This window comes from Onychomys torridus, chromosome 19 (genome assembly GCF_903995425.1).
Source record: "Onychomys torridus chromosome 19, mOncTor1.1, whole genome shotgun sequence".
In the NCBI taxonomy this organism is placed as follows: domain Eukaryota; kingdom Metazoa; phylum Chordata; class Mammalia; order Rodentia; family Cricetidae; genus Onychomys; species Onychomys torridus.
Genome location: NC_050461.1, coordinates 2329241 through 2356107, shown reverse-complemented (window position 1 = coordinate 2356107; position 26867 = coordinate 2329241). Strand labels below are relative to the sequence as shown.

At 32.6% G+C, this 26867-nt stretch overlaps 1 protein-coding gene across 2 annotated transcripts in view; it reads right to left on the bottom strand.

Annotated features, from left to right (window-relative positions):
- The window catches only part of Grik2 (glutamate ionotropic receptor kainate type subunit 2), a 624705-nt gene that overhangs the window by 135941 nt on the left and 461897 nt on the right, over positions 1–26867 (bottom strand). For both annotated transcript variants that reach the window (XM_036168913.1, XM_036168912.1), the window contains exon 12: positions 17604–17827. In XM_036168913.1, the coding sequence (XP_036024806.1) occupies positions 17604–17827 (224 nt within the window). The remainder of the gene's footprint in view (positions 1–17603; positions 17828–26867) is intronic.

The window sequence follows — 26867 nt, the reverse complement described above, 5'->3', positions numbered from 1 at the left end:
TTCTCTGTGTAGGAAATCAGTTCTACAGTTAATCCAAACATCTTCCAACAGTTCAAGTTTGAATTCTCAATCACTTGTCTACCTTTGTCATTATTTTGTATTCAGTCATTCACCAAACTTTCCCAAGTTTGTTCTTCAGAGTGACTAGGGGGCTTTTTTGGTCTTCATTTCATAATCCATTTATTCCTACAATTTTATTTTATGCATTGGACACCTTCTACCCAAATTCCTTTTGAGTGCCTTATATTGTACCCTACATATGGATATTAGTAAAATATTCCCATACTCTATTATTCTTTCATTATTTAATTAAAAATCTACAGAAAATAAGTTTTATCTTCTAATCCTCTAACCTTTCCCTAAATTTCAAAGCTGTAAAAGCTGTCATGGTTGTGATTGTTAATTCTATGACTTCTCCAAACAAACTGGTAAATAACTCATAATTTACAATCATACTAACCAGTTACATGGCATTCATATTAACACCTCCACACTTTTGTTGATTTTTCTTCCTTCCAACTGAAATGTTTTTGTATTACAGCCAATTAATTAATATCCTGTTTATACTTTAAGGATATTTATCTATTGGATGATTAGCCCTTTAACTGGAAAAAATATGCTATGTTTATTTCAGACTACACCATTTGAAATGCTTTTTCCACTATTGTCTATTTAATAGCATTTTCTTCATTTGTCAATAACTAATTTACATATTTGGATAATAGACCCTTTAAAGAAGGGGGTATGCTTGCCACTGTAATTTTGTATCTCTTACAACATTAGAGTAATACTGGAAGTGGTTAAGTGCTTAATAAATAATGTTACTTCGTTTAGTCTCTATATACTAAAAAATAAAATCCTATACCACTTCATTCAGTGTTACTTAGAGGATGTGGCACACCCAAACACTGAAAACTCAGAGCAGAGTTACACTCTAAGTAAATAATTACAAGAGTACTTCCCAATAAATAACACAGGAAGTTTCTTAGGTATAATATGGAAATATGGGGCATATCAAATGATGAAATTACTTATCTGTTCTTGTTTAATTTTTCTAAGCAATTGCAAAAATTGGTACTATTAGGTACTTGATATTCAAAACTTTGACAAACAGTATTTGACTTAAACCCTGATTCTCGTCCTGTCTATCTGTGATCTTTTTCCAAGGTAGAGTATTTTCTTCAAGTATTGATAGCATAAATCGTATTGTCTTACATTCAGAGATAATAAAATACATTGAGAATCATAGCATTTTTCTATTGTGTCCAGTTAAATATTTTTCTCTAAACAATAAATCAAATGCTGAAGTGACCGGTGGAATCAGTTGGAATTTCCACCATAAGATGAATTTTCAATGTATGGGAGAGGAAAATACTAACCTCAGACACGTGCTTGACCCTGGACTCACTGTAAACCACAAAATATTTTCTAACAGCACAAGAAAAACAAAGCTTTCTGAAAGTAGTGGCAGTGTTTCAGAAGGAGTAAGAAACAGCCAGTCTGTTCAGGAGTCGGCAAGTGTGGATAGTAATACCCACCCATTAGCAGAATCGTGGCTAAGAATGAAAGCGCAGCTGCTGTGCATAGAGAGCGGAGTCTAAGCCATTATTCTGTTCTTTCAGCCACAGCTTTCCCACCGCGGGTAATCACTGTTGATAACATAATCCTTGAGCATGAAGGGAAGCAGAAGGTGTAAACACTGAGGGCTCACTGGAATGTAGGACTGACTGGGAATCCTTTTCACACTCAGGAATGTTAAGTACTGGGAGCAGAAAAGGCTTTTTAAAATGTGCATTGTATTTCCCCTGCTCTGAAAATAATAATAAAATAATCCTTCTCTTTCTCTGATAACACAGCAGAAGGTTACCTCTGCCTGGCATTTTCCAGTTCAATGTGCTTCTAAGTGCCTATAAAGTTCAACTCGATGCCTAAGAAAACTGCAGCTAACAGTTGTCCTGAGCGAAGGGATCGCAGTCTTGTCTATGGGGCTGCAGCTCTTTGTCTCTGTCTCTGTCTGCATCTGTCTTTCTTTGACTCCTTCTCTAAAAATATTAAATTTAGTATTTTATGAAACTTGCATGTATTTATTGACAAAATTCTTAATTATATTAATCAATACAATAACCAAATTACTGTAAATTATTATTTTTTGCAAATATTTTAGGATTTGGTCTAATACAATTTATTTACCTACACACTTGCAAGTAAGCATTTGGGGTAGAAATTGGGTGCAAATTAGTGTATGCAGCATATTTATACATTAGGCTATAATCACACAACTTGTATTCTCTAATATAGAAAAGAAACTGCTTATAATACACAATAAATATGTCTCTTAATCTGTGAAAATAATAAAGGCAATATTTACATGACTTTTAAATACTCAGATTCTATAATAATATATTAAAAAGTTTTAGAATATGTGCTTGAGAATTATTAAATAAATTATTTTAAACATAATGTTCTTTATGGGTTTATGAGCTTTCAAATTGTAAGAATTTCCAATTATAGTCAATATGATTTTTATTAGTGTTTCTTTATATTAGCTTTATGTGATTGTGAATATTTTATTAATATTTCTTGCAAGAAATAATAGTTTTTTTCCTTGTAAATGAAAAATCATGTGCCTTACATCAACACTTCCTGTTGTGTGTGTGTAAACTCTATGTCCACCTGCACACGCAGTTATTTTCTATAGCTGAGTACATGTACACATGTGTAAACACATTATTACTATTTGTATTTCTAAAAGTCAATGGAGGTACACCATATATTTTGACAAGAGCATTTTTCTTATTTTTTCATTCGTGTTAAAAAAGGCTTTACTTCTCCCCAGCCGGTGAAACCGGAACCATGCTCATGAAATCAGGCCAAAGAGGCCATCTGTGGCTGTTCATTTCTCTATTATCATTCCTTTAATTTCTCAAAATATTTTCTTCAGTGGATTGACTATCTGTTTCATAAAACAACTAGACTGCTTCAACATGTTCTAGCAGATTTGTTTCCTGAATTATGAAAGATCTTAATAAAAAAAAAAAAAAAACTATCTTCTGCCTTTAAAGAAATCTTCCCTACAAATCTCTTAGTATATTTAAAGGAATTCAAATTATTCTTTCCTGCACTTCTTTACAGAAACTTCTGAAACATTATGTTAATAATTTTATTTACAGTGAGTTTTCCCATAGTTTATGATACTTAAATAGAGTTTACAAAAACATTTACCATAGAAATTCCTTCTACACTGGTAGTAGCAGCCATGCACATGGATTCTAATAAATGGCTTTTCTTACACATTGTAGAGTTCCTGGTAATTATTTAACGAAATGTTGACTAGGCTGTTTTTACTACAACTTTTAGTAACTGCTGTTTCTCTGTCAAGCAAGAGGTCTGTGCTAGGGCTGTTCTGCCCTGTAAACAAAAGCCCAGAAGTGTTTCCCCTGTGCGCCTCAATTTCACATGTATGCAGTCAGTTACATAACATAAAATCTCTATTTAAAAAATTGCGAAGGCTTTTATATGTGTGTCTGACATTCTTTTTTAGCTAATTAATATATTTTTTATATTCCAACAGCAGCCTCTCCTCCCTCTTCTCCTCCTATCCCCTCCTCCCTCTCTCCTCACCTTCCACCTCAATCCACCTCTCCTCTGTATTTGCTCAGAAAGGGGCAGGCCCCCCATGGGCATGAGCAAAGCATGGCACATCAAGCTGCTGTATGATCAAACACCTCCCCCAGTACTCAGGCTGGGCATGGCAATACAGCTTGAGGAAGAGGTTCCCAAGAGTCAGTCAAAGCACCAGGAGCAGCCCTGCTCCCACTGCCAGGAGTCCCACAAGTAAACCAAGCTACACAACTGTCTCATATATGCAGAGAGACAGTCTTCTTAGCTACGGAATCTCTGCTTCTTCATTTGTGTCTGCAGTCCATACTTTATCTCTTATTGTCTTTTTAAAGAATTACTTTCATAGGATTGTACACACCCACCCCGTGAACACTATACTTTGTCAATTAACTACATTGAATTCAATAAATTAATATATATATATTATTTTATAAAAATAGTTACTAGTTTTCCTTAATCTCATTATTTATGTTTCTCTTTGCCTTCTGCTGACCCTTTCTGTGGTAACATGGACTTAGAATTCCTGAAATTTTTCAATTAATAATATTTTTGGTAACCACATTTTTTTTTTTCGAGACAGGGTTTCTCTGTGTAGGTTTGGGGCCTGTCCTGGATCTCACTCTGTAGACCAGACTGGCCTTGAACTCACAGAGATCTACCTGTCTTCGCCTCCTGAGTGCTAGGATTAAAGGTGTATACCACTGCCACCCAGCAGGTAACAACAATATTAATATTAATCATAATTTTATCTAGCAATGGGTAAATTAATTGAAGTTTTATTTTATTCATAGTAGTTTAGACAAGGGCATTATCATAACTACCAGGATCTAGGAAAGATAATAAATAGAAAGTTTTATAAACAGGTTTGTAAAAGTGCACATAAGATCACAGAAAATTGCTTATTCAATGTAGCATTTTCATGTTTATTTCTGGACAATGTAAGACAATACAAAATTTTGAAACTGTCAGATTTCTAAACAGATACATACCAAATAGCAGCCAAAAAATGAAGTGCTAAGAAAAATGGCCAAAATGTTGGTAGTAGGATAATAACAGATATTTAGAAAGCATGTTTCATATTGGCCTCATAGTGTGAGAAAACAAATTCAAATAGCATTGACTATCATGCTTTATCTATTTAGTGGTCTGAAAACGAGGGAGCACTTGTCAGGTATGTTAGAGTCCTTCCTGTAGTTTGAGACTCTAGGCTATAATGTTACTTCTTACTGCAAAAGTGAAGTCCCTGAGGGCTAACTCTTGTTTTGTGTGGCATGCTGTCATTAGTCTGGCTTCAGTTCTGTGATCACATGACTTCAGTTGGGATGTTAGATTTCTTAGAACTTGTTTTTATATGTTTACATAAACATATGTGTTTAACATTATTAATTATATATTTAACACTATTCATTAGTCAAGAATCTAGAAACTCAGAGTATATTTTTTAGAAGTAATAAATGACTTGTTTTGACATGTAATTAAGTTTTCCTAAATATCACACTGCATTTAGATCTTATTTACAGACTATGCTTGTCATTCTACTGATCCTGATTTTCTGCTTGAAGGTTTTGCAAAAGTTTAAGTCTTTGTATTCTTAAGCAATATAGCCATATTTCAAAAATATGGTTGAACATTATGTTACTGATATATGCCCCTTAGTATATTGTCTATTTGCTGATATTCATTTTCTCATTGATTTTTAGAATCATACTTAGCACTCTCATCACCTTCTTAGCCCTTCAATGGAGTCATTATATTCGCAATTATTTTGACTGGTTATAGAAATCTTAGATTTATGAAAAAAATTCTAGTATGGAAGTATTGGCAAAAGTTTGATTAAATTAACTGATCTCTCTATTTTATGACATTAAGTTGTCAATAGTGAATCTAAGGAGAATCAACACATAGACGGTCTGACCTTAATCGGCCATAGAGCTATTCCCCCCTTTCCATAGGAAATTATTTGACATCTGCCGTTAGTAAAAGGTGTTCTATTATATGTCATAATGCAATAATAAGTAGGGATGGTACTATGTTTAACAATTTTTTTCTTCATGACTTAAAAAAAGTTGGAAAATATTGCTGTCTCAGAATATTCCATATTATACTGGTAATTTTTATAGCATTATTTAAGATATTAGAGTGAAACTTACTTGAAACAAGGTTGATAATTCCCATCTAAGCATATAACATTTTATTTATGCTATAATCCTGGGACTTGGGAGTGTGATGCAAGAAGATTTCCATAAGTTTGAGGAGAGACTGTGCTACAGGTAAATTCAAGGCCAGACTGGGCAACTGTAGGAAAACTGCTTTGGCTGTTTAGAAAACCCCTGTAGCAGTCACTGCCAAAAACATACGCCATGGTATTATCAGTTTTTTGGCCCACAAAAATCTTGAGGTCACAATATGCCCTAGATAATTCTACATGCTAAATAATTCTAGATATTAAGCCATAAATAAAGGATTTCTTCCAAATTAAAAAAAAAAAAAACATAACAAAACAATAGCTTGGACTCAAAGCATGGCTCAGTGGTTGAGAGCACTGGATGCTCTAACAGAGGACCTGGTTTGAAGTCATCATCCACATGGTGGTTTACAGCCCTCGTGCAACATCTAATACCCTATTCTGTCTTCTGTGACTTAATTTTTTGTTCCCTTTTTAGGTGTGGGATGTCGATGATATCAGGTATTCCAGTAGACATCTTGTAATTAGGAAGCTGAAACCCTCCCTGTAGTAATAGTGCTGCCAGTAACACATCCCAGAAGCCTTAAAATGGTTTCTTTTAGTTTTCCCTTATTCGTAACAACCAAACACATGCACACACATATATGCACACACACACACACACACACACACACACACACACACATTCACATGCATACACACACTTAAATAACTATTTGGTCAGGTTTCCTATTAATCACAATGAATCTATTTTTATTAAAACAAATTCTGAACCTATTACTGAGCTTTTAGAGAGCAACTATCATTTTTTGATAAGATTACTATCTTAGAAAAACATTATTACTCTTAGAATAATTTATTAAAATTATAACTAGGGAGAATATGTCAAGATGTAAAATTATCCAGTAAGAAATCACTTCATCTGTGAAAAGATCTCAATGATTAGTAAACTATCAACACCCACAGTGATTGATCACAATGAAATCATCAAATAACTGAATTATTTATGACAAATTTTCTTCTCTTCACAGACGTTTCCACATTTATCTTTAAAAAACTTCTTTAGCTATCAAATTATTCTTATGATGATAGGATTAATTGGTGTTTGAGTTTGGAAATGCTTCCTGTAATTTGATAAAATTCAATTGCTCTGCCATGTTTCTAGGGTCTAACCTTCCCCGTTGTTCTCAAAGTACACTTCTTACAGGGTCAGCACAACAATACATTAGCATTTCTGCCTGTATAGCTGCAATCCCCTGTGACTTGTTCTTTCCCTTCCCCTGGAAATGTAGTTGAGTGGCAGGTGAAGTCTCCTCACCCTGAATTACAAAGACTTAGCTTCCCAAATGCTGTGTTCAGAGACACCTTGGACTACCTTGATGTTGACTGCAGCCAAGATATTAAACCATGAAAATTAGCTAGTGATATGAAACAAGTACTCCTTCATTGACACAGGCTATTTATAAGTTAACTGTATATTTCTAAAAAAAACTTACAATATTCTTGAGAAAATATGAAAATTAAAACTAAAACAATTGAATAAAATTTTCATTATTTAACATTGACATCAATTGCTACCTTTAATGCCATTAAGTCATTATTTATAGGTATGAAGTGTTAGGATTACTTTACAAAAACATTGTAATAATGTGCTATAGAATATATTATTTGGGATCTATAAATGGATCAAAAGAGCTTAATGAAATGTTAAGAATGATAACACCCACTGATTTGTAATGTATTCATGAAAACAAATTTATATTATGAATAAGGAAGAAACAATAAAACAATGAGCATCCTTGAAATGTAGGCCTTTCTGAAGACTCTGACTTAAGAATAACATTTGTAGAAAATTAACTTCAACAATAAACTGATTATAATAAACCAATTAGTATGCCAATATATTTAAAGTTGATAAAACTATATAGTAATATATTATTTATTAAATTTGCTAAAATTGCTTTTGATTTTGTAGATTTAAAAATATTTATTATAATTATATATTATGAAAAATTTTGAAGAGTAATATTTGTTGCCATAAGTCTTTTTTACAGATTTCAACATAAAAGAAAAATTAATTTTATTCTTAAAACTAGAACCTACTTTTGAAATTATACAATGGTTTTCACGCCACCCCATTAGATGGCTGCCAACAACACAAGTGTACAATTACATTCATGTAAGAGTGGCTTTAAACTGAGATGAGCAGGAAAATGACTCAGATTTCAATGCTGCATTGTAAAAATTAAGTTTATCCTTCAAATTATTTCTTACCCAGTTAACTATTTTTTTAAATAACATACTAAACATCAAAGGTGCTACTTTTAAATGAAAATCAGCAATGTTTCATTTAAAATGTTTCTTTTAGACTTACAGATCAAAGGGAAGTGGTTAGCCTGCAGTATACACACTAAAGTTTGTAATGCAGTAATTCCAGGGCTAAATGCCACAAGGCTGGCTGCCTACAGAGAGCTAGCTGGTCATAAGGTGTCTAATACTGAAACATGAAACAGCCTATATCTTTTTATAAAAACAAAAAACAAAAAATAGCACTCAAAAGAGAGAAAATGTCTGATATAAATGTTTCACTTAAGTATTTAAAATGATTTAACTGATGCTATCAGGGTCACAAGAAATATTAATCATCAGCATACATGAACATGCAAGGAACATAATTTCTTTTCCTACTAATATTTAACTATAAAGTTTATTTTTGTAAGAACGTTCACAATTTTTTTTCATTTGTGGACTTTCTGCCTTTCTGTCTAAAAGGTCAGAAATATCTTGAAATATAGTGTATTATATCAACAAATAAAGTATTTTAATATACATACTTACAATATGTATACCACATAGTTCTTAAGACAACTGAAGTATGTTTGGAAATCAATTATTTTATTTTTGTCTATATTATACAAATTAAGAACTACCAAAATGAATATTTCTAAATTCTCCACAAGTAGATTTGAAATAATGCTTCAAATCTTTCTAATTCAAATGATTTCAAGCCCTAATTAAAACTGAAAAATTAATATGAACATTTTACAATGTACATATTTTTGGGAGTGGATCTCTCTTTTATATATATATCCATTAATAAACAAAATTCAGGTTTTATTTATTGTTTCCAAATCATATCTCAGTTTAGCAATTGAATAAACTTGTATTGAAGCAAGCCACCCACCAACCCAATTTGAAAACAAGTCATAGTAGGGAAGCCAGGAAACACTTACCTAATTTTATTAGGTTAAAATAATATTCAGGTGCATATTCTGAACCAACTTAGATGACAGTTGTAGCCCAACTGTTTATAATATTTATCATGCCAGTAACATTGAAAACCTACCATTTCACCTTTGCTTCAAATATTAAATGAATTTATTAATATGTAAATCTGCTTTAAGCCCATTTATCTCATTTTATCATCTTGGAGTAGAGCAGAAAGAAATAGAACTTTTGTTTCAATAATTAATTTAGGGTTATATATTTTTCCTAAAACTGACAAAGTACTGTGATATCCAGGCTGAAAAACATATATATATACTTATGTTTTATGCAAACTATAAAGGATTAGAAATAAAAGTCTGAATTCAATTTATATTAGATAAAATACATTCATTCTAGTTTAAAATGTGGATATGTGAAATTAATTCATTAGCAAGGTTTTTTTCATAAGAAATAATAGGTTATTTCTGTACTTTCATATATACATACTCAACAGGATTGATATGAAAACAATTTAATTTGAATGATGTAATTATGTAATGGAACGTAAAAAAATTATAGCAATTAAAGTGCTATGGCATGCTCTAATGAATGAAGTTGTACTGGCTGATGATGCTGTATCTCCTACTCATTAATAATTTGGAGAGAGTGCATTATTTCACTAAACATGAAATAAAGTCATAAATCACCACTATTTTTTCTTTTTGTTTTCATTTAATATTGATGAAATTTCTCTCATATACATAAATTATAAGGGGGATAAAAACAACGTGAAATGTATTTGATTCTCCCCAGAGTTTCATAAAGACTTGCTATTCTTTTACTAAATGAAACCAACGATTTTATAGGGGAGAAAGGTAGGACATCCAGAGAACAGGCAAATAAGGTTCTGCTGATGTCTCTGCCTAGATGCTGAACATTTTGAAAATATATTTTAACCTTTTTTATTTGTAAAGTTAGTAAGAAAATGTTAAATTTTTTACATCAAGAAATTATGGTTTTTATAAACATATACATGTATTATGGAAAAAAAGTGATAAAAAACTGAATACTTAAAATTGTAGTAAAAGTCTTTTTTAAGTTTAATGTAAATTAGAAGATGAATTTAACACTCTAAGCAAAACAACATAATACATTTTTCTTTTTAATGTATTTTCAGTGAGTTTTCTAAATGCACTTTCTTTAGAAAAACTTTTCTGTAACAATAAACCAGAACTTTAAAAAGAGAAGAAAAAAAAAAACCAAAAACAAAAAAAACCACTTTTAATTTCCTTTGTGCCAGGGACGGGTAACAGGGTCTGGTGTAAGTGATTTTATGCTACAAATATACAGTTGATTAAAATAGAGAAATAGGTGATTGTCTCTGTGGTTCTCAGTGTAAAGTAGTCACTGCTTGCATACTATTGGACAACTTTTCTTCTCTCTCAAGACTTTCTTCCACGTGGCTTAGAAACAAGGCTTCCACACAGGAGAGTGTGTAGCTGGGAAAACTCATGACATAAAGTAAAGACAGTAAAACAACAACTTTAAAACATAATTGAAAGTCACATTTACCATTAAACATTCCTTCACTACATTTTTACGCTTTTGAAAAAAAAATGCCTTATAGGAGTACGCTATTTTTGTTGTAGTAAAATATACCAAAGAGAAAGCAGAAACACTAGTGCTTATGTTCCTTTGGTGTTTCACTGGTCCTCCCACACAGACTCTATTCTTCCAAAGTAGAGCTCCATAGAATAGTTCTGGCCTCCCTTGGGTAGATACTGCAGATTAAACTGTTTCATATTGCATACATAAAAGGACACTGTCTTCAGTAGGCCAGTAAATTAAGAGTCTTTATTAGTGTGACTGAGAAACTTCCCTCCCTCCCCTTGTCAAAAGTTCTTCCACTGTTTGTGGGAAAACAGAAGCTGACAGAACAAGCCATGTTTGGAGAAAGCTTCTGAACAGCCTTTCACAGAACCTTCCGCTGGGGACATGGAGCTGCTTAGAAACTAAGAAGAAAGTGACATGTGAAAGTGTGCTTCATTTTCCTTAGATTGTTCGATCTTAATAGAATCAACATAGGGATTCTTTCCCAAAGTCAAAAAAGGGAAATGGAATAAGATTGCATAGAGTATAATAGGAACAGAAGTTGGGTAAGAGTTGGACAGAACGGAAAAGAACGGAACGAAAGGAAACAGAGTGGAAGGGAACAGAATGGAATGGAATGACCAGAAGACATGAAAAGGGAGAAAAACACACTTTTAGTTGTATTGTTCTTGATTTGCTAACACCTCAGCCTGAGTTAACTAAAGAGAGATAAGAGCAACTACCAAGGACAGTACTGCACCCTATATACTGAATTTTTAAATACAACTTAATAAACATTAAACTTCAATATGTTAAAAATATTGTATTTACTGTTAAAAAATGTATTAATTTTCTGAGTTTGATATTGTCTATCTCCTTAATGGAAGCAAGTCATTACAGGCTGTACAATGTTCTCAGAGGCTCTTTGTCATAACATTTGTGAAATGTGCACACTGAACAGTAACCCAGAGATGGCAGCCACTCTGCTCTGGGATCCTTGTTCTCAATTGTGTCATTGGGTCAAGAATAGACAACAAAGGCCAATTATGTATTTACAGTATTAGAAAATCTGGGCTATTAAATGTCTTCTCAAGCATTTATATTTTATTTTGTTTTAACATAAAGAAAAAAGTAATTTGGGAGCTGGGCTGTATATAAGAGGCTGAGCATTTGCCCAGCATATGTGAGGCCTTGAGTTTAACACTAAGGGCTATAATGCAAGTAGAAGAAAAATAAAAAAATAAAAAATAATTTTACTTTATTAGGAAAATAAAACAAAATATCAACAGGTATTTTATTAGAGAAAGTTGCAAAAAATCACTTTAATTTTATATTGCCTTTGCATTACTTAATTAATTTTGTTCTAATTCCTATTCTTTTACTGTCCTGAAATTATAAAATAGAGAATTTAAAAACATGTTTATTTCTATCTCTATGGATTAGATTCACCTCCTTCTCACAGTCTATGATTTCAGTCTTGATCTCTGTTGCTTGCATTATCTAGATAACATCATCATAGGTGATTCCACTCAGTCACAAAGGTTTGGTTCTTCTAAAAAAAAAGCACGAAGACACAATATCTACTTTACAATGGCCATTTGTAACCACGTCCATTGAAGGGATATGCTGTTTATAGAGGGTTAACAAGTAACCATGGAGATGTGGAGATATGTTCCCTGTGGTCTTATAAACCCTCACAACTTATAAAACCATTTCAGTCTACAGTTTGAAAGTGTCTTTAGATTGAATCTGTGCTGATCATTAAGTATATTATTAAGACAAATCTTAACACATAATCATTTTTAATGATCTTTCTTATTTGTGTAAGAGGCATATTAGAATAGCACTTGCTAAAAACCAACTTTTAAGAATATTTTAGGATGTTTGCCACATGGGAAATGAAATAGCAAATAGGTTTCCCTAAAGTTCACTTCTCTTAAAAATTCCATTAAAAATAAAAACAAAAAATTACCTAAAGCAGTGTTAGAGAATGGTAAAATGTAAATGGTTTTCTGAGTAGGAGGTTGGAAAGTTGGTGGACAAGCACACAGCAAAATTGTTGTTTCATTTTAACGTTACAACAGTTTTTCTAACAGGCAATTTCTTTATCATTTAACATCTATCATAACTGTTATCCATTCCTAAGTGCGTAATAATCCATGTTTGCCCTTCACTGTGTATGAGCTGTCACTCATCATTGTGACAAGAATGTAAGAGGTATTACAGACTGCTCAGGAAATATGGCCAAAGCTGTTCATGTGAATGCTTTGGACATGAGCTTTTAAAGTCAGTAAACCATCAAAGACACTGTGCTTAGAATCACTGAGTTCCAAAAGAAATATAGGTTTGCTTTTAAAAAAATAAGACTCCAAGTGAGACATAGGCTTGTCATTTGTGGCCACAAGCCATGTTAGCTAAAACATAATGCAAGACACTGCCAGAGGTAACTGTAGTTGTAAACATTTAAGTAGATGTTGAAGCCATTCTTTCTTTACTGCTTTACTTTATAATGCAACAACTATTAATCTAATATCCTAAAAATCATAAAAAGTAAACATAAAAATCTATCTATATTGTTTTTTACTTAGAAAATAAAATGTTATATATTCAGCACATTGCTATCCTGCTGTAGAACTGTGTATAGTTGTATATCAAGATTCTTAGAAAATTTGGTGTAGGAATCATTTAAGTTAGTTTACATTTCATTTTCGGATGTTCTGATTAACAGCTTTGTGTGTAATTGTCCAGGTGGCATCAATCCTGTTGGAGGGAAATGTGTGCACCACTATTCCCTTCATTTGTGTGTTAGCATCCATTATGTGTCTCTGTATTACAAATTATTAAAAGTCCAAAACAAAACTTGGATATGGAATTTCTGGAGTTCTAATTTCCCTTGAGGTATCTATGGTTGATAGAAATATTCTGTACTATCTATGTTAATTTAATTTAATGTGAATTTAAATTAACCCATTTTATAAATAACTTGTTATTGGTAGTCTATATTGTTTAACGTGGGAAATATTTGAAGCAAGGTGAAAAACACATCTTATGATGCATAGAGTGGGGTGCCCTAATCAGTCTTTTCATATGACTATTATCTCACTAATAATATAACTAGATTAAAACAAATGATAAAGGAAGAGAGGGATTAAGATTAAGAAATACTATAAAGAAGTGAATCCTGTTACAAACAAGACTTCTTTCTGTCAGTTAGGAATACCTGCTAAGATATTGGGTCAGGGACATTTGTTGTCTAGAATGCAATATCCCAGCCTTATGTCTACTCCTAAACAAGGTTTCTACTAATTCAGAGAAGGATGCTGATTGTGTCATTATGCTACAAAATAATAAATCAGGTCTATAAGGGCCATATGGCAGAGTAAACCAACACAAAAAAGTTACCTGAGACATTTTTTTTTCTTGGAAACCATTAAATGTAGTTTGACAATTTGTTAAGTATCTTTAAGTGTGTTTCTTTGTAAACTAAGGATGGGGGCAGATTATTGTAATGACTAAAAACATTATATACTTTAAACTCTAACTTTAAGGCATGAATCTTATCAATTCATACTGTTTAAATTTTTCAAAAGACTAATGGAATTAACATGGTAATAGAGCATACATCCAGTAGATATTGGGAGGACTGCTGAAAATCTGCCTAATGCCTTATTTTGTTATATTAGACTTTATATATGTTTGAATATGTGTCATTTTAAGAATATGTTTCAAATATCTAATCTTTAAAAATTTAGATTTAGGAAAATTATTATATATTTTATTACATTGCTAAAAGCATATGTACATATATACATTCATGTGTGTATGTTATATATATCATATAATATATAATTCACATGTGTGTGTATGTCTGCACGAGTATGCATGTGTGCCTGCGTGTGTGCACATGTGAGTATGTGTTAAATAAACAAGTAAACAGATAGTAGGAAAGTTTTAGTGTTTTATGAAATTCTAATAAGTGTGATTCTAAAGAGAGCAAATATTTTACTAATTGGGAGATTGATTAATGAAATAAGTAGATTGAAAACCAAAAAAATTGGAAGTGTGTCTGTGAAGGTAGAAACTTATAGAAGATAAATAATTTCAATAAGAATAGAAACAATATTAAATTTTTAACACATCAAAAATAACAAATTATAAATTCTGACAACATTAAAACATTTGTTATGTTTAATAATATAAATAATTTTTTATTTCCTTATTAGGTATGATATGATTTTTAAAATTTCAATATGATATATCTCAACAAGGTAAAATTATGAATTCTGTTATAGAGACAGTGGTTGGTTTAGACATTTGTGCCTATGATTTACCATGAAGATGACACATATTGTTATGGTTAGTATTAACTGTCAATTTGACAGAACCTGCAGTCAGATGGGAGAGAAGTTTTTCAATAAGGGGATGCTCGACTACATTGACCTATACTTGTAGGGATGTGTAACATTGCATTAATAGAAGTGGAAAGACCTACCCTAATTGTAGACATCAGACAATTTTCCTGGCCTGTTATCCTGGACCAGATTAAAGCAAAGAGAATAAGCTACACATAGATATCCATTGTTCTCTCTTATGTGTAGACACAGTGTGACCAGCTGCTTTATGCTCTGCTGATGTCTTGGCCTCTAATGTGAGCTAAAACAGACCATTTCTCTTTTAATGATTTCACAGTATATAATGTTCACAGTATATTATCATGGCAATATTAATGGAAACTAAGAGATACACTTAACAGTTTTGTTTGTTTGTTTGTTTTTCCACACTGGACGCTGCAAAGGTTGGCCATGCTCCCTGCCACTGAACTACATCACCACTAGATGGTTTTTCCATTTTTGTTTCTATAATGTTAATGGAGATAAAATAAGTACTATATACATAAGTATAAAAAAACATGTATACTTGACTTCATTAATGTCAGTGATTCATTGTGGCTCTTTGTATGATATAATTTTAATTCGTAAGTAAAACCAAAATATTGTATTTATTTTAAATTCAAAATAAAAATTATACTTCCTATTGTTTTAGAAGGGCAATTAACTCCTACAAGCAGACTGATGCATTTCTTCTGGGATTGTATTTCATAAGTTGCTTTCATGCTAGGAAGAAATGAGTTTATACAAAGTCATTTGAATTGGGGGCTCACTTTAGAAATTAACCTAATCCTAGACATTCTTCTGTATATCTTAATGTTAAGTATTTATTTTTTAACAACTGGTGATACTTTAAAGAAGTCTTCATTACTAATGATAAGCAAACATATTCTGAGAACTTACACATAGCCTTAAGCTCTTTATAAAGACTACTAAATTTCCTTTATTATTTAATAAGTTATCACATATTAGTTAATAGAATACCTATGAGCTTTCTGATCAAGTGGTTTTTTTTTTGTTGTTGTTGTTGTTGTTGTTGTTTTTTTTACTTTTTAGATATTTGAAGTTTATTTTCCCATCTTTGAGTAATATGCTAGGACAGGATAATTCAAATCCACTTATTAAATAACTAATGATAAATATAGTCAGTATCCCTCTTAAACATAAAAGTAATAGAATATGGCATACTACCTGATCTTGGATTTTCTAAGTGAAGAAAAACATTACTTTCAATTGGGGTTACTTTATTGTCTATTTAACCAATACAGGTAATACCTCAACATAACATCTCATTATGACAAAAAAAAAAAAAAATGAGAGTTAAAGAAGTATTTTGAACTGTCAGATAATTTTATATCAACACCACATGTCTTTTGTCAGTTAATATATCTGAAGCTGGAAAACAAGGTCAAGAGTCCAGTTCAAGAGTTGCAGAGAAGTTCCATCAGTCATGCTAAAAAGCCTGACATTTTCCTCGGGGCAGTGTAGTGTTAGGATCCTTCTTTCCAGCCTTTACATCTGCAGAGTAGGTACATGTGCACACACAAAGGAATGTTTTCTTCATGTGGAGTCGCTTGTCTTTGTTGTGTGTGCTGGCTAGAAAGTATTCTAGGCTTAAACTAATTCTGCAAAAACATTTGGACTTATTTCTCTACATAATTATGAAGTAGGGTGGCTTGTATTGGTGACTGAGCAAATATGTTATTGATCAAAGACAGTATAAATGTCTTGTTTTCTTTTTGTAGATCATGGAAAAGCAGAAGCTAAGGGTTATGAACTTTACACTCTAAATTCTAATTTTGAGGAAGAGTAAAAAAACTATGGAAAAATATTTAAGAAGCCCTCCTACATAGTTTCAGTTGCTGTATGGCTGCTTGGTACAAACAAATACAAACTACAGTAGTCTTAAGTAGTCAAATCTTAACATTAACTAGTTAAGTAACAAGGTAAATTAAAAAGATAATTATGTATAAATTTATCAAAATATATTTAAAATATTATGCTGTGTATATGATTTATTTTATTTTTTTCTAAATGAAAAACTTATTGTCCTACTACTAGGAAAGTATGTGAACTTACAAGAGAATTTCAAGAAAGGACAAACAGATTTTCAAAAAACCTTTGTGACAAAATTTTTAAAAATTCATAATTTTGACTATTGGTCACATACAAGCATATAGTAATAGATTATGAGAATTTTTATCCACATAGAAATCTACATCTAAATTCTAATACTCTTTGCCACAAAGTATAAAATCTTAAAAACATAATGGACTTCAGTGTCCTTATGGTAACAGTAGAATTCTGAATGATGAAGCTCAATTAATACCTTAACTAAAGCAGAAGAAAGCTAAGTTCCAATAATTTGGACTGCTTTCAGATTTTGATTAAAAAGACAAACCTCTACCTATCTCACTTGTAGCTTACTGACACAACCAGCATGCTTTCTGCCCCAAATGGCAGCATAGTCCATAAGTGTATGTGACTCTGAGAAGTTTATAAATCTACAGCACCCCAAGAGAAAGCCAAGAAGCAGATTGTGACTTTTGACAATTATTAGTTAGAAAAAGAGGTAACAATTGCCAAAAAAATCACAAAAGTGAGCATGTTACCTGGCTATGACAAAGAGCACACAACTGACACCCAAGTAAGCCAGCAGAATATACATCCAGATATCAGGGGAGAGAGGATTCAGGAAGGAGAAGACGCCCGGGTTTGTACCATTGGGCTTGCGGTACAAAATACTTATTCCAAGTGTCATAAACGGCTTGGAAAAGTCGATGACCTTCTCTCGAACATAGGTAATAGCCAGTGGAGCCACTGCGAGGTCAGCTTTCTATAGAGAGAAATAGAAAAAAGGAAAAAAATATATTTTAAAATTGGTTCTAAGTCACAAGTAAAGTAACAATAACAAGATTTTGCACATAAGAATTTCTGTAACGATTATGTTAAGATCGACAGTGTTCTTTACTCTAAAGAGATGATTTATTATTTAATAAGTTGCTCATTTCATGTGCCTCTAGATTACTACATCAGCCTTGATCATAACTACTATAATACAGTAAATGAAATTATTCATAATAAAACTTTTCATAATGACTTTTACCGTAAATTTAAAAAATTCATTTTTGTGTATTATATTTGCCTACATATATTGATATAATTGCAAACATAGTGATAACTATTTCAAACTACTTCTCTTGCAATCAAAAGCCATTTTCTAGACTAATGGGATGGCTCTGCAGGTACAAGCATTGCTCCCATGCCTGAAAAGCTGAGTTCTATCCCTGGAACCCACATGGTAAAAGGAGAGAACAGACACCCACAGATCACCTTCTGACTTCCATATGTATAGTACCAACACTCATACACAAACATGGTCATACATTCGCGTACACACACACACACACACACACACACACACACACACACGACACAAGAGTGTACAAACAATTATTTTCAAAAATATAGAAGAGTCCAGCTAAAATGTTTAGTCAACAATGCTTACATGCTTAAAACATTCTTTAAATCATATGAGTATTGTGTACTACCCCAAAGTTTTGTTTCTATTCCTCTAATTTTTATATTATTGAATGAAAATCCTCACAGCCCTGCCTAAATCACATTAGAAAATGAGTTTTTCTTTTTTCCACATTTTTCCTTTTATTGAAAATAGTTTATTTTTTTCATGCATTATACCCTGATTATAGTTCCCCTTTCTCTACTCTTCCCACTTCCTTCCCACATCCCCTGTCCTCCAGATCTTCCTTTCTTGCTTTTCATTAGTAAAGAATAGGCTTTAAACAGATGGCAACCGAACATGAAAAAATAAGATTTTCAATTTTATAAAGTTGTTAAGATTTATGGTATCTAAAATATCTTCAATCACTAATGCTTTGAACTCACGTTACATTTGTCCAGGTGGTTTGACGCTCTAAAAATTGCAGGTGTCATTATGATATTCTAATACATTGCAGGAGGTCATTATAGTATTCTAATATGTTGCAGGAAGTATTACAATATTCTAATGCATTGCCATGTCATTATAATATTCTAACACATTGCAGGAAGTCATTATTACATTCCAATGCATTACAGGGAGTCATAATATTCTATGGTGACAAATGTATCAATGCTAAGAAAGAATATTGTTGCATCCATTTTATTTTGATAAATATGAAGATCTTTCAGAAGCAAAAATATTGATTTTAGAGAGCACAAGGAACAATTATATAAAAAGTGTAGTTAGCTTCTCCGAAGTATTGTTTATTGAATTATTATTCTGTGGGCTTTTGTATGCTGATGGACATGGGGACTGGGGAACATTCACTTGTTCTGAGAGTAGCTTCTCCAAAAACTGAGGAAATGAAATGTGTTTCAGAGTCCCCTGTAAGGTTATGATCATATTTCATGTTCATAAATTAGGAAAATACCAACTTCAGAATAATCATTGCTATGTTCTCTATTTTCTGTAGCACAGGTATTATATTAGGAAATTCATATGAATTATCACATTGAATCCTCCCACAAATCCACTATTATTTCTTTCTCTGAGAAAGGAAAATGAATCTTCATAACATAGAAAGATTCCTATAGGGTGAACCCAGCAATAGAACAGACTACACACAGAATCAGCTGGAACCTACTCCTAAGGAACCTACTCCTAAGGACACAGCAATACCATGTTTCTAGGAAACCAGCAAAGAAATCACAGAAGCATCAGTTGGCACTCACTCACTCACCCACTCACTCACCCACTCACTCTCACACTCTCACTCACCCACACATTCACTCACCCATTCACAAGAGTTTGGAGAAGTAGGAGATCACAGTCTGTGGAAATTAAGATGTTAGATAAAGACAGTTCTTATATGTGAACAACAAAGGGAAGGAGGTAAAGCCTGAAAGATAATGATAGTAACACTGTTAAAGAAAGTGAATAATAATTTAACAAAAAGAGGGTACAGGTAAAATGAGTAGAATCGGGATCTCCTGGCTTGTTTCACTTTACTTATGTACAAATTCACTTTGATACACTGCCTCCTAGGCTAATGAAAAGTCAGCTGTTATTGATTATAAAATATGTAATTCAAGATGCTTTAAAGTAGTTAACATTTGTATGTTTGTAAATAAAACTGCATATATTTTTGAGAGTATGACATGAAGTTTATGGGTAGAGTGACTAAATCTATCCAATTAACTTATTTTATATATTATCTCCACAAATTTTTTGTTCTTGCTAAGAATAACTCAATATGAAAACAGAACTACTATATTATTCAAAAGTACCTATTCTGTAGGTATATATTACAAGAATTAACTTCATATACATTTAAATTTACTTAGTATTTGATTCCAAAATATAAAAGAGCAAAGCATACAAAAAAATTACATATTGCCTCCTGAGGGTACACTGTCCACAAAGATAATCAAGATAGGGCCTCACATCTTCATGTGGTATGGAACTACATACACCCTTGCTGTGGTGTCAATTGCATTGTCCCATTCTTGGTAAAGGGAAACACTACTAAGATACTTTGACTGAAGGTGGAGCATTCAAAGGAAGACTCAGGTTAGAGTCTTCTCCCTTTATGTGGTATAAAGTGACATGCATGCTTGACTAATAAGTTCTGCCACATGAATATGAGGAACTGCCCCAAAAGGCTGCTGATGAGAAAACATATTACAGTTACTGAAATTAGCTCCTACGTGTCAGGAGCACAGTCTATAGTGTTGTTTTCTCTGGTTCTACTCTCAGTATGTCTCAGTAAGACATACTACCTAGCATCAATTTCTATAGGTGAAATATAATTTTTACAATTGATTAGAAAAGAAGGAACAACTAACAAGAATGAGGTATATATGAATGTAAATTTTTAGTAATTTCTCATTTTGTTCCCCTTTCTTCTTCCTTAATGTCCTTCCCATTCTATTTGCGTCCTATTTCTTATTTGTCATTCTCTTATTTCTTCTCTTCTAAAAATCAAACACTTTATTTTTAGTAAATGGAAGATAGACACTTTAAAAATATGTGGCACAATTTATGAGCAGTCATCAGTGCTGAGAGAAAATGAACAATGGGCCATATAACTACATCAGCCAACAGGAGCCTGGATATTCTCATAGTGCTCAACTACAGAATGCCACATGGAGAATTTTCAGAAATGATTTCAAGTACTTACTTTCAGAAACAGGTTGACAGACAAAATTTTCCACCAAAATCATTTGTTATCTGCTCCAAAATGATCAATTAGGCCAGAGTATAACAAGAGAAAGTACACACGTACTGCGAAACCATAACTTCTGATTTTTCTTATACAATGAAAGAGTCTTAATAATGCTTGATTAAACACACAAATATACAATTTCCAACATTAATCTAACTAAATAAAAACAACACAATGAGAAATCTTTAGGTTAAATGGGTCTTGAAATAATATATTAGCAAATCACAAACTGAAGATATGAAACTTGTACAATAAAATAATAATGGGTATATGAAGAATACTGTAAGGTAATAAAAAAATGGCTGGTAATCCTTGAAGGATACTTAATGTCCTAAAAATCTACTTTCTAATTTGAAAACTACAGTGCCTCCAGTAAGAAGTGCTAAAGTTTATATTTATGGCCTGAAATGAAGTCTAGATTCTGCTTCAAACAAGAGTTGGAATGATATTGGCTTAGACAGTGATGACATATGATGGGCCGTAAATCCTTGAACCTTGGGAATAGATTCATAGAATTGTCCTTTTCTGTTTCCATATGCTTGAAATTCTATATAATCTAATGTTGAATAAACATATAAGCAATAAGGGAAATCAAAAGGTTAATAGTGATAAACTCAATGGCCTAAAATTGAGATGGTCGTATTTTTCCAATGAAAATTCATTGTCTAATTCCACAAGTAAATACAATACACACTATGCCAAAAAATGCATAACTTCTACCTTTAAAAACTTTATGAATAAGAAAACATAATGATGGAAGTAGATCCAGAATACTTAAGGTCGTCTTATTTAGGAGTGTGGGGTGTGTGTGTGTGTGTGTGTGTGTGTGTGTGTGTGTATGTGTGTGTGTGTGTATACATATAAATGAGATGATATATATATATATTCTTATTCAAACTTATGTTTATATATGGATATATATGAGAAAAAAGAGGAGAGAGGAAATATACAAAGTTTCATTTTTCCAAAGTTTGTAGATTAACCACTACAAAACAATTCTTTTTAAGAAAATAAGTCAACTACTAAATCATAAAATTAGTAAAAAAAAATTAACTTTATTTCTTTTGCTTATTAAATTTATTCATTTATTTTATATCCTAACCAGTTTCTCCTTGCTACTTTCTTCCCATTCCCTCCTCTGACCTACTCCTTGCCTCCTCCCCAATCTACTTCTTAGTTTCTATTTAGAAAAGGGCAGGCCTCCCATGGGTGTCAACAAAGTGTGGCATATCAGGTTGAGGTAGGACTAAGGTTCTCCCCTTGAATTAAGGCTGGGCAAGGCAACCCAGTACAAAGAATAGGTTCCTAGAAGTCAGTCAAAGCATTAGGGACAGCATCTGCTCCCATCACTGTGTCTCATAAGTAGATCAAGCTACACACCTGTCACACATATGTAGAGGGTCTAGGTTGGTCCCACACAGGCTCCCTGGATGTTTCTCCAGACTCTGTGAGCTCTTATGAACCCAGGTTAGTTGTTTCTGTGAGTTCCTTCATGATGAACTTAAACCTCCTCTCTTCAACAAGATTCCTGGAGCTAGGCCTCGTGCTTGGCTGTGGATCTCTGCATCTGTTTATCTATCACTGAATAAAGGCTCTCTGATGACAACTGGGATAGTTACCAATCTGATTACAGGAGATGGCCACTTCAGGCTATCTATCCAGTATTGCTAGGAGTCTTAATGGCTAGTTTATATTTTGAAGATAAAGGTAAGTAGGCATTCTTTTCATTTACTTCAAACAGAACAGTTCAAATGGAATCTCTGAAATAAAATATGTAATACTCTGTTCAGTCAAATGTGTGTGACTCTTTTTGCAGAGTATCAATTCTTATTTTTCATACGAGTTCTGCTCATGTAGTTTTGACACAAGTAAGAGGGAATAAAAAATCAACCTGATTATCTATTTGTTTATATGTAATAATGAGTCCTGAAGTTCAGTAAAATTAAAAAGTAAATATAAAGGTATTGAAAGTCCATTATTTCATAAACTAAATATAATTTCTTAATTGATTTAAAAATTCATGTAAATATATCCATAGAGAAGTGGAAAATGTTTCTATTTTCTCAACAATAAAAAACTATGACAGATCTATTAAACAGTATTTAGTAATAGACTAGGAAGAGTCTTTTGCACATTTAAATATGATTCTTTCAGTGCTCATATAAGGCTCCTTGAAACCAATCACCAAAGGAACTATAACATCACAATCAATCAGATGAAGAAGAAATCAATGGAGAGGTTGGGAGTAGACTTACTTGATACAAACTCTCAGCAAGAAATGCAATATTGCAGTTAATAAACATGGATTCTGAACTGTCTTGTGACTCAAACTCTATAGCCATAATTTGTTCCTATGTTTGATTGCTCAAGAAATTGATCTACTGAATCTGCCTTTCTGTAGCTCTCCAAGGGGTTGCCTGACTCAGTGCAGAATATTAAAATTTGCTATCATCTGTATATTTAACATTTTTCAGCAACAAATATACTAGAAATTTGTCTGATACTTTTTAATGTTGTGTTTACCTCTCTCTCTCTCTCTCTCTCTCTCTCTCTCTCTCTCTCTCTCTCTGAGTGTGTGTGTGTGTGTGTGTGTGTGTGTGTGTGTGTGTGTCTTTCACTGTGTTATGGATATATTTTTTATATATTGTTTGTTTTTTAGAATAAAATTTTTATTTCAGTGGTAAATGTGTTCTCCTGTAAGTCTATTTTCTTCCTCAATAAATACTAGATACACTGACATGTCCTCTATGTCTCTTAGTTTGTTCAATGACCCTATTTCAGTTCCTCTGCAGTGTCTGCTGATTAATTAATAAACATTTCTTTCATTTAATTAACTCACTGTGTTCAATATTATTTAGGGAGCTGATTTTTGTGTTCACATGTAACTTACTTAAGCCTCCATTGTTAAATTATTTGCCTCATTGTTTTATATTATTTTGCAAAATTTATTATTCTTTAAAATAATATAGACTTCAAAATATTATTGTATTTAGCCATTTCTTTAAAATTATTCGTCAGATATTACAATAAAATATATTTATGATGATTGAATATATTTTCAGATTGTAAATTTTGATAGCTATGTTTTATATCAAAGATAACTTCATTTGTTTTTAACATATTTGTTTATTGTGAGTTTTCCTTCTCTCTTTTATTTTTCAACTCTCTTCACATATCTTTTTTTTTTTTTGGTTTTGTTTTGTTTTGTTTTTTGAGACAGGGTTTCTCTGTGTAGCTTTGCACCTTTCCTGGATCTCGCTTGGTAGCCCAGGCTGGCCTTGAACTCACAAAGATCCGCCTGGCTCTGCCTCCCGAGTGCTGGAATTACAGGCGTGGGCCACCACCGCCCGGCTTCTCTTCACATATCTTGGCATGCACTTTTCTACTGGATCTGTTTTTCTTCCACTGGGTGTTCTCTACTATTCCAACTCTAAGCTGTATTATTTAAAGATGAGTTGTGGCTCACAAGTTAATTTTTATTGGTAGCATTTCTTATTTAGTCACAAAACAATTAGGGATCTTACAGAAATTTCTAGCTAAATGGCTAATTTGTGTCTTTTCACTGTATTGGGTATATAACCTTGAAATAACTTAAGACCCAGATTTTCCAATACCAAAGAAAGTATAAAGAGAAATTGAGAGACCAGAGAAAAAGAGACAGAGACTAGATAGATAGATAGATAGATAGATAGATAGATAGATAGAAAAATGATAGCCAGATAGATTGAGGTAGAAAGATGTAATATACATGCATGCATACATATGAAGATACTTAGATAGATTGTTATAAGTCTTCTTACAAGTCAAGCTAAATAACACCAAAAACATCTCCTTTATTAGAAATTTGAAATTAATAGGAATAATTTTCTTTTCTTTTCTTTCTTTCTTTCTTTTTTTTTCTTTTCTTTTCTTTTTTTGGTTTTTCGACAAAGGTTTTCTCCGTGTAGCTTTGTGCCTTTCCTGGAACTCACACTGTAGACCAGGCTGACCTTGAACTCACAGAGATCTGCCTGCTTCTATCTCCCGAGTGCTGGTATTAAATGTGTGCACTAATAGGAATAATTTTCAAAGCAACATGAGATCAAAATTTTTTAGGTGAAGTAACAATTCACAGTATTAGACAGTGAATCCAAAGGGGCAAAAGTAATTACCTCAAAGAGGCAACTAAAACACTAGGTGACAGAGAAAGAGAAATTCATTTTTTGTGTGTTAAAACCTAATCATTTAAGAAATAATAAAAATGGATCAGTAGATAAAGTGATAGTGTCTAAAGAAAAGAGATAAGGTACACAAAATTTCTGCACATAAAAATCAAAAGAGAATTCAAAGATTAAAATGGTTTACCATGTAAAGAATGGCCAACTTCTTGACCTCATAAAGCAGTGAAGAGGTGTAAATACATGATAATAAAGCACTGTTTGTCTATTTGGTGGCAAAAGACCAAGAAAGGATATTTTGATACAGTAGTTACCATCCTCTTCAGAACATGAGAGTAGCTTTTACAGTTTGAGGGGATGTTTTCCTATATCACCACCTCCGTGAAGGGAGGTGAGGGGAGAAGTTTATAATATTATGGCCACATCAAATAGAGGGTGGCGGCTACAGTGACTCTGTGGGGAACTCTCTGAAGCACTTGGATCTACAAGTGCGTTTTATACAGACTTTATTTCCCCATCTCATTATCATTCTCAGTTTGAGTTTACCTTTACAACAGAGAGACAGTGTCAGGTTTCTAGAATGATAAGTTATGAACCAACAGATGAAATATGAATTCAGCCTTAGATGTAGTAGTAATAGTCACAGAAAGTACACTGGATAAGGAGAAATAAGAGGAATAACCCTCATATCCAATCAACTTGTATATTGATGAAGTCAAAATTGGTATAGAAAGGTAGAGTTACTGAATAAGTGGGAGGCAGTGTTGAATTTATGTAATACTAATTTTAAAAGTAGTGTGATTCAGATGTGACAGTAATTATGATGCAACTGTAGGAGAAGCAGTTGAGAGGTATTTAGAAATGAATTCAAGAAGCTTTAATGTTCAGAGTGATTGATGATCCTTTATAAGAACACTGAATTACCAAGAATAATTAAATTGACTATCTTCAAGAGAAAGGCTGAGTCAGCCACCAAGCTTAACAGTACATCAGTAATTGTAAAAGTGTGTAGGTTAGAACACAATAAGGAGAAGAATGGTACACAAAGAGGAATAAGCCTTAAAGGAACATTGTTCTCCTGGGATCTAAAGCCACTGAGAATTAGAGTTAAGAAAACCGGAAATGGTCGGATGTATTAGAGTCCCTGAGCCATTCTCAGAGTGGCCGTTTCAGAGGACAGAGAAGACTGTTCTGTATTATACCCTCCAAATTTTACTCAATAATACGACTTGCTTTTGCCAAGTAGGTATCAACTGAAAAAGCATTTCATCACAAAATACAATACAATAAGATGAAGTAAAAACTTTTACATAGAATTTGGACAGAGAAATGCAACAGGAGGAAGAGTCCTAAGAGAAGCAAAAGAGTCAGATACTCATTCTTTCTGACAGTCAGGAGCCATAAATACTACGTTAACCGCTGCATTATAGACACAGAAGACCCAGTGCAGACCCATGTAGGCCTTGAGCTTGCTGCCTCAGGCTCTCTAAGC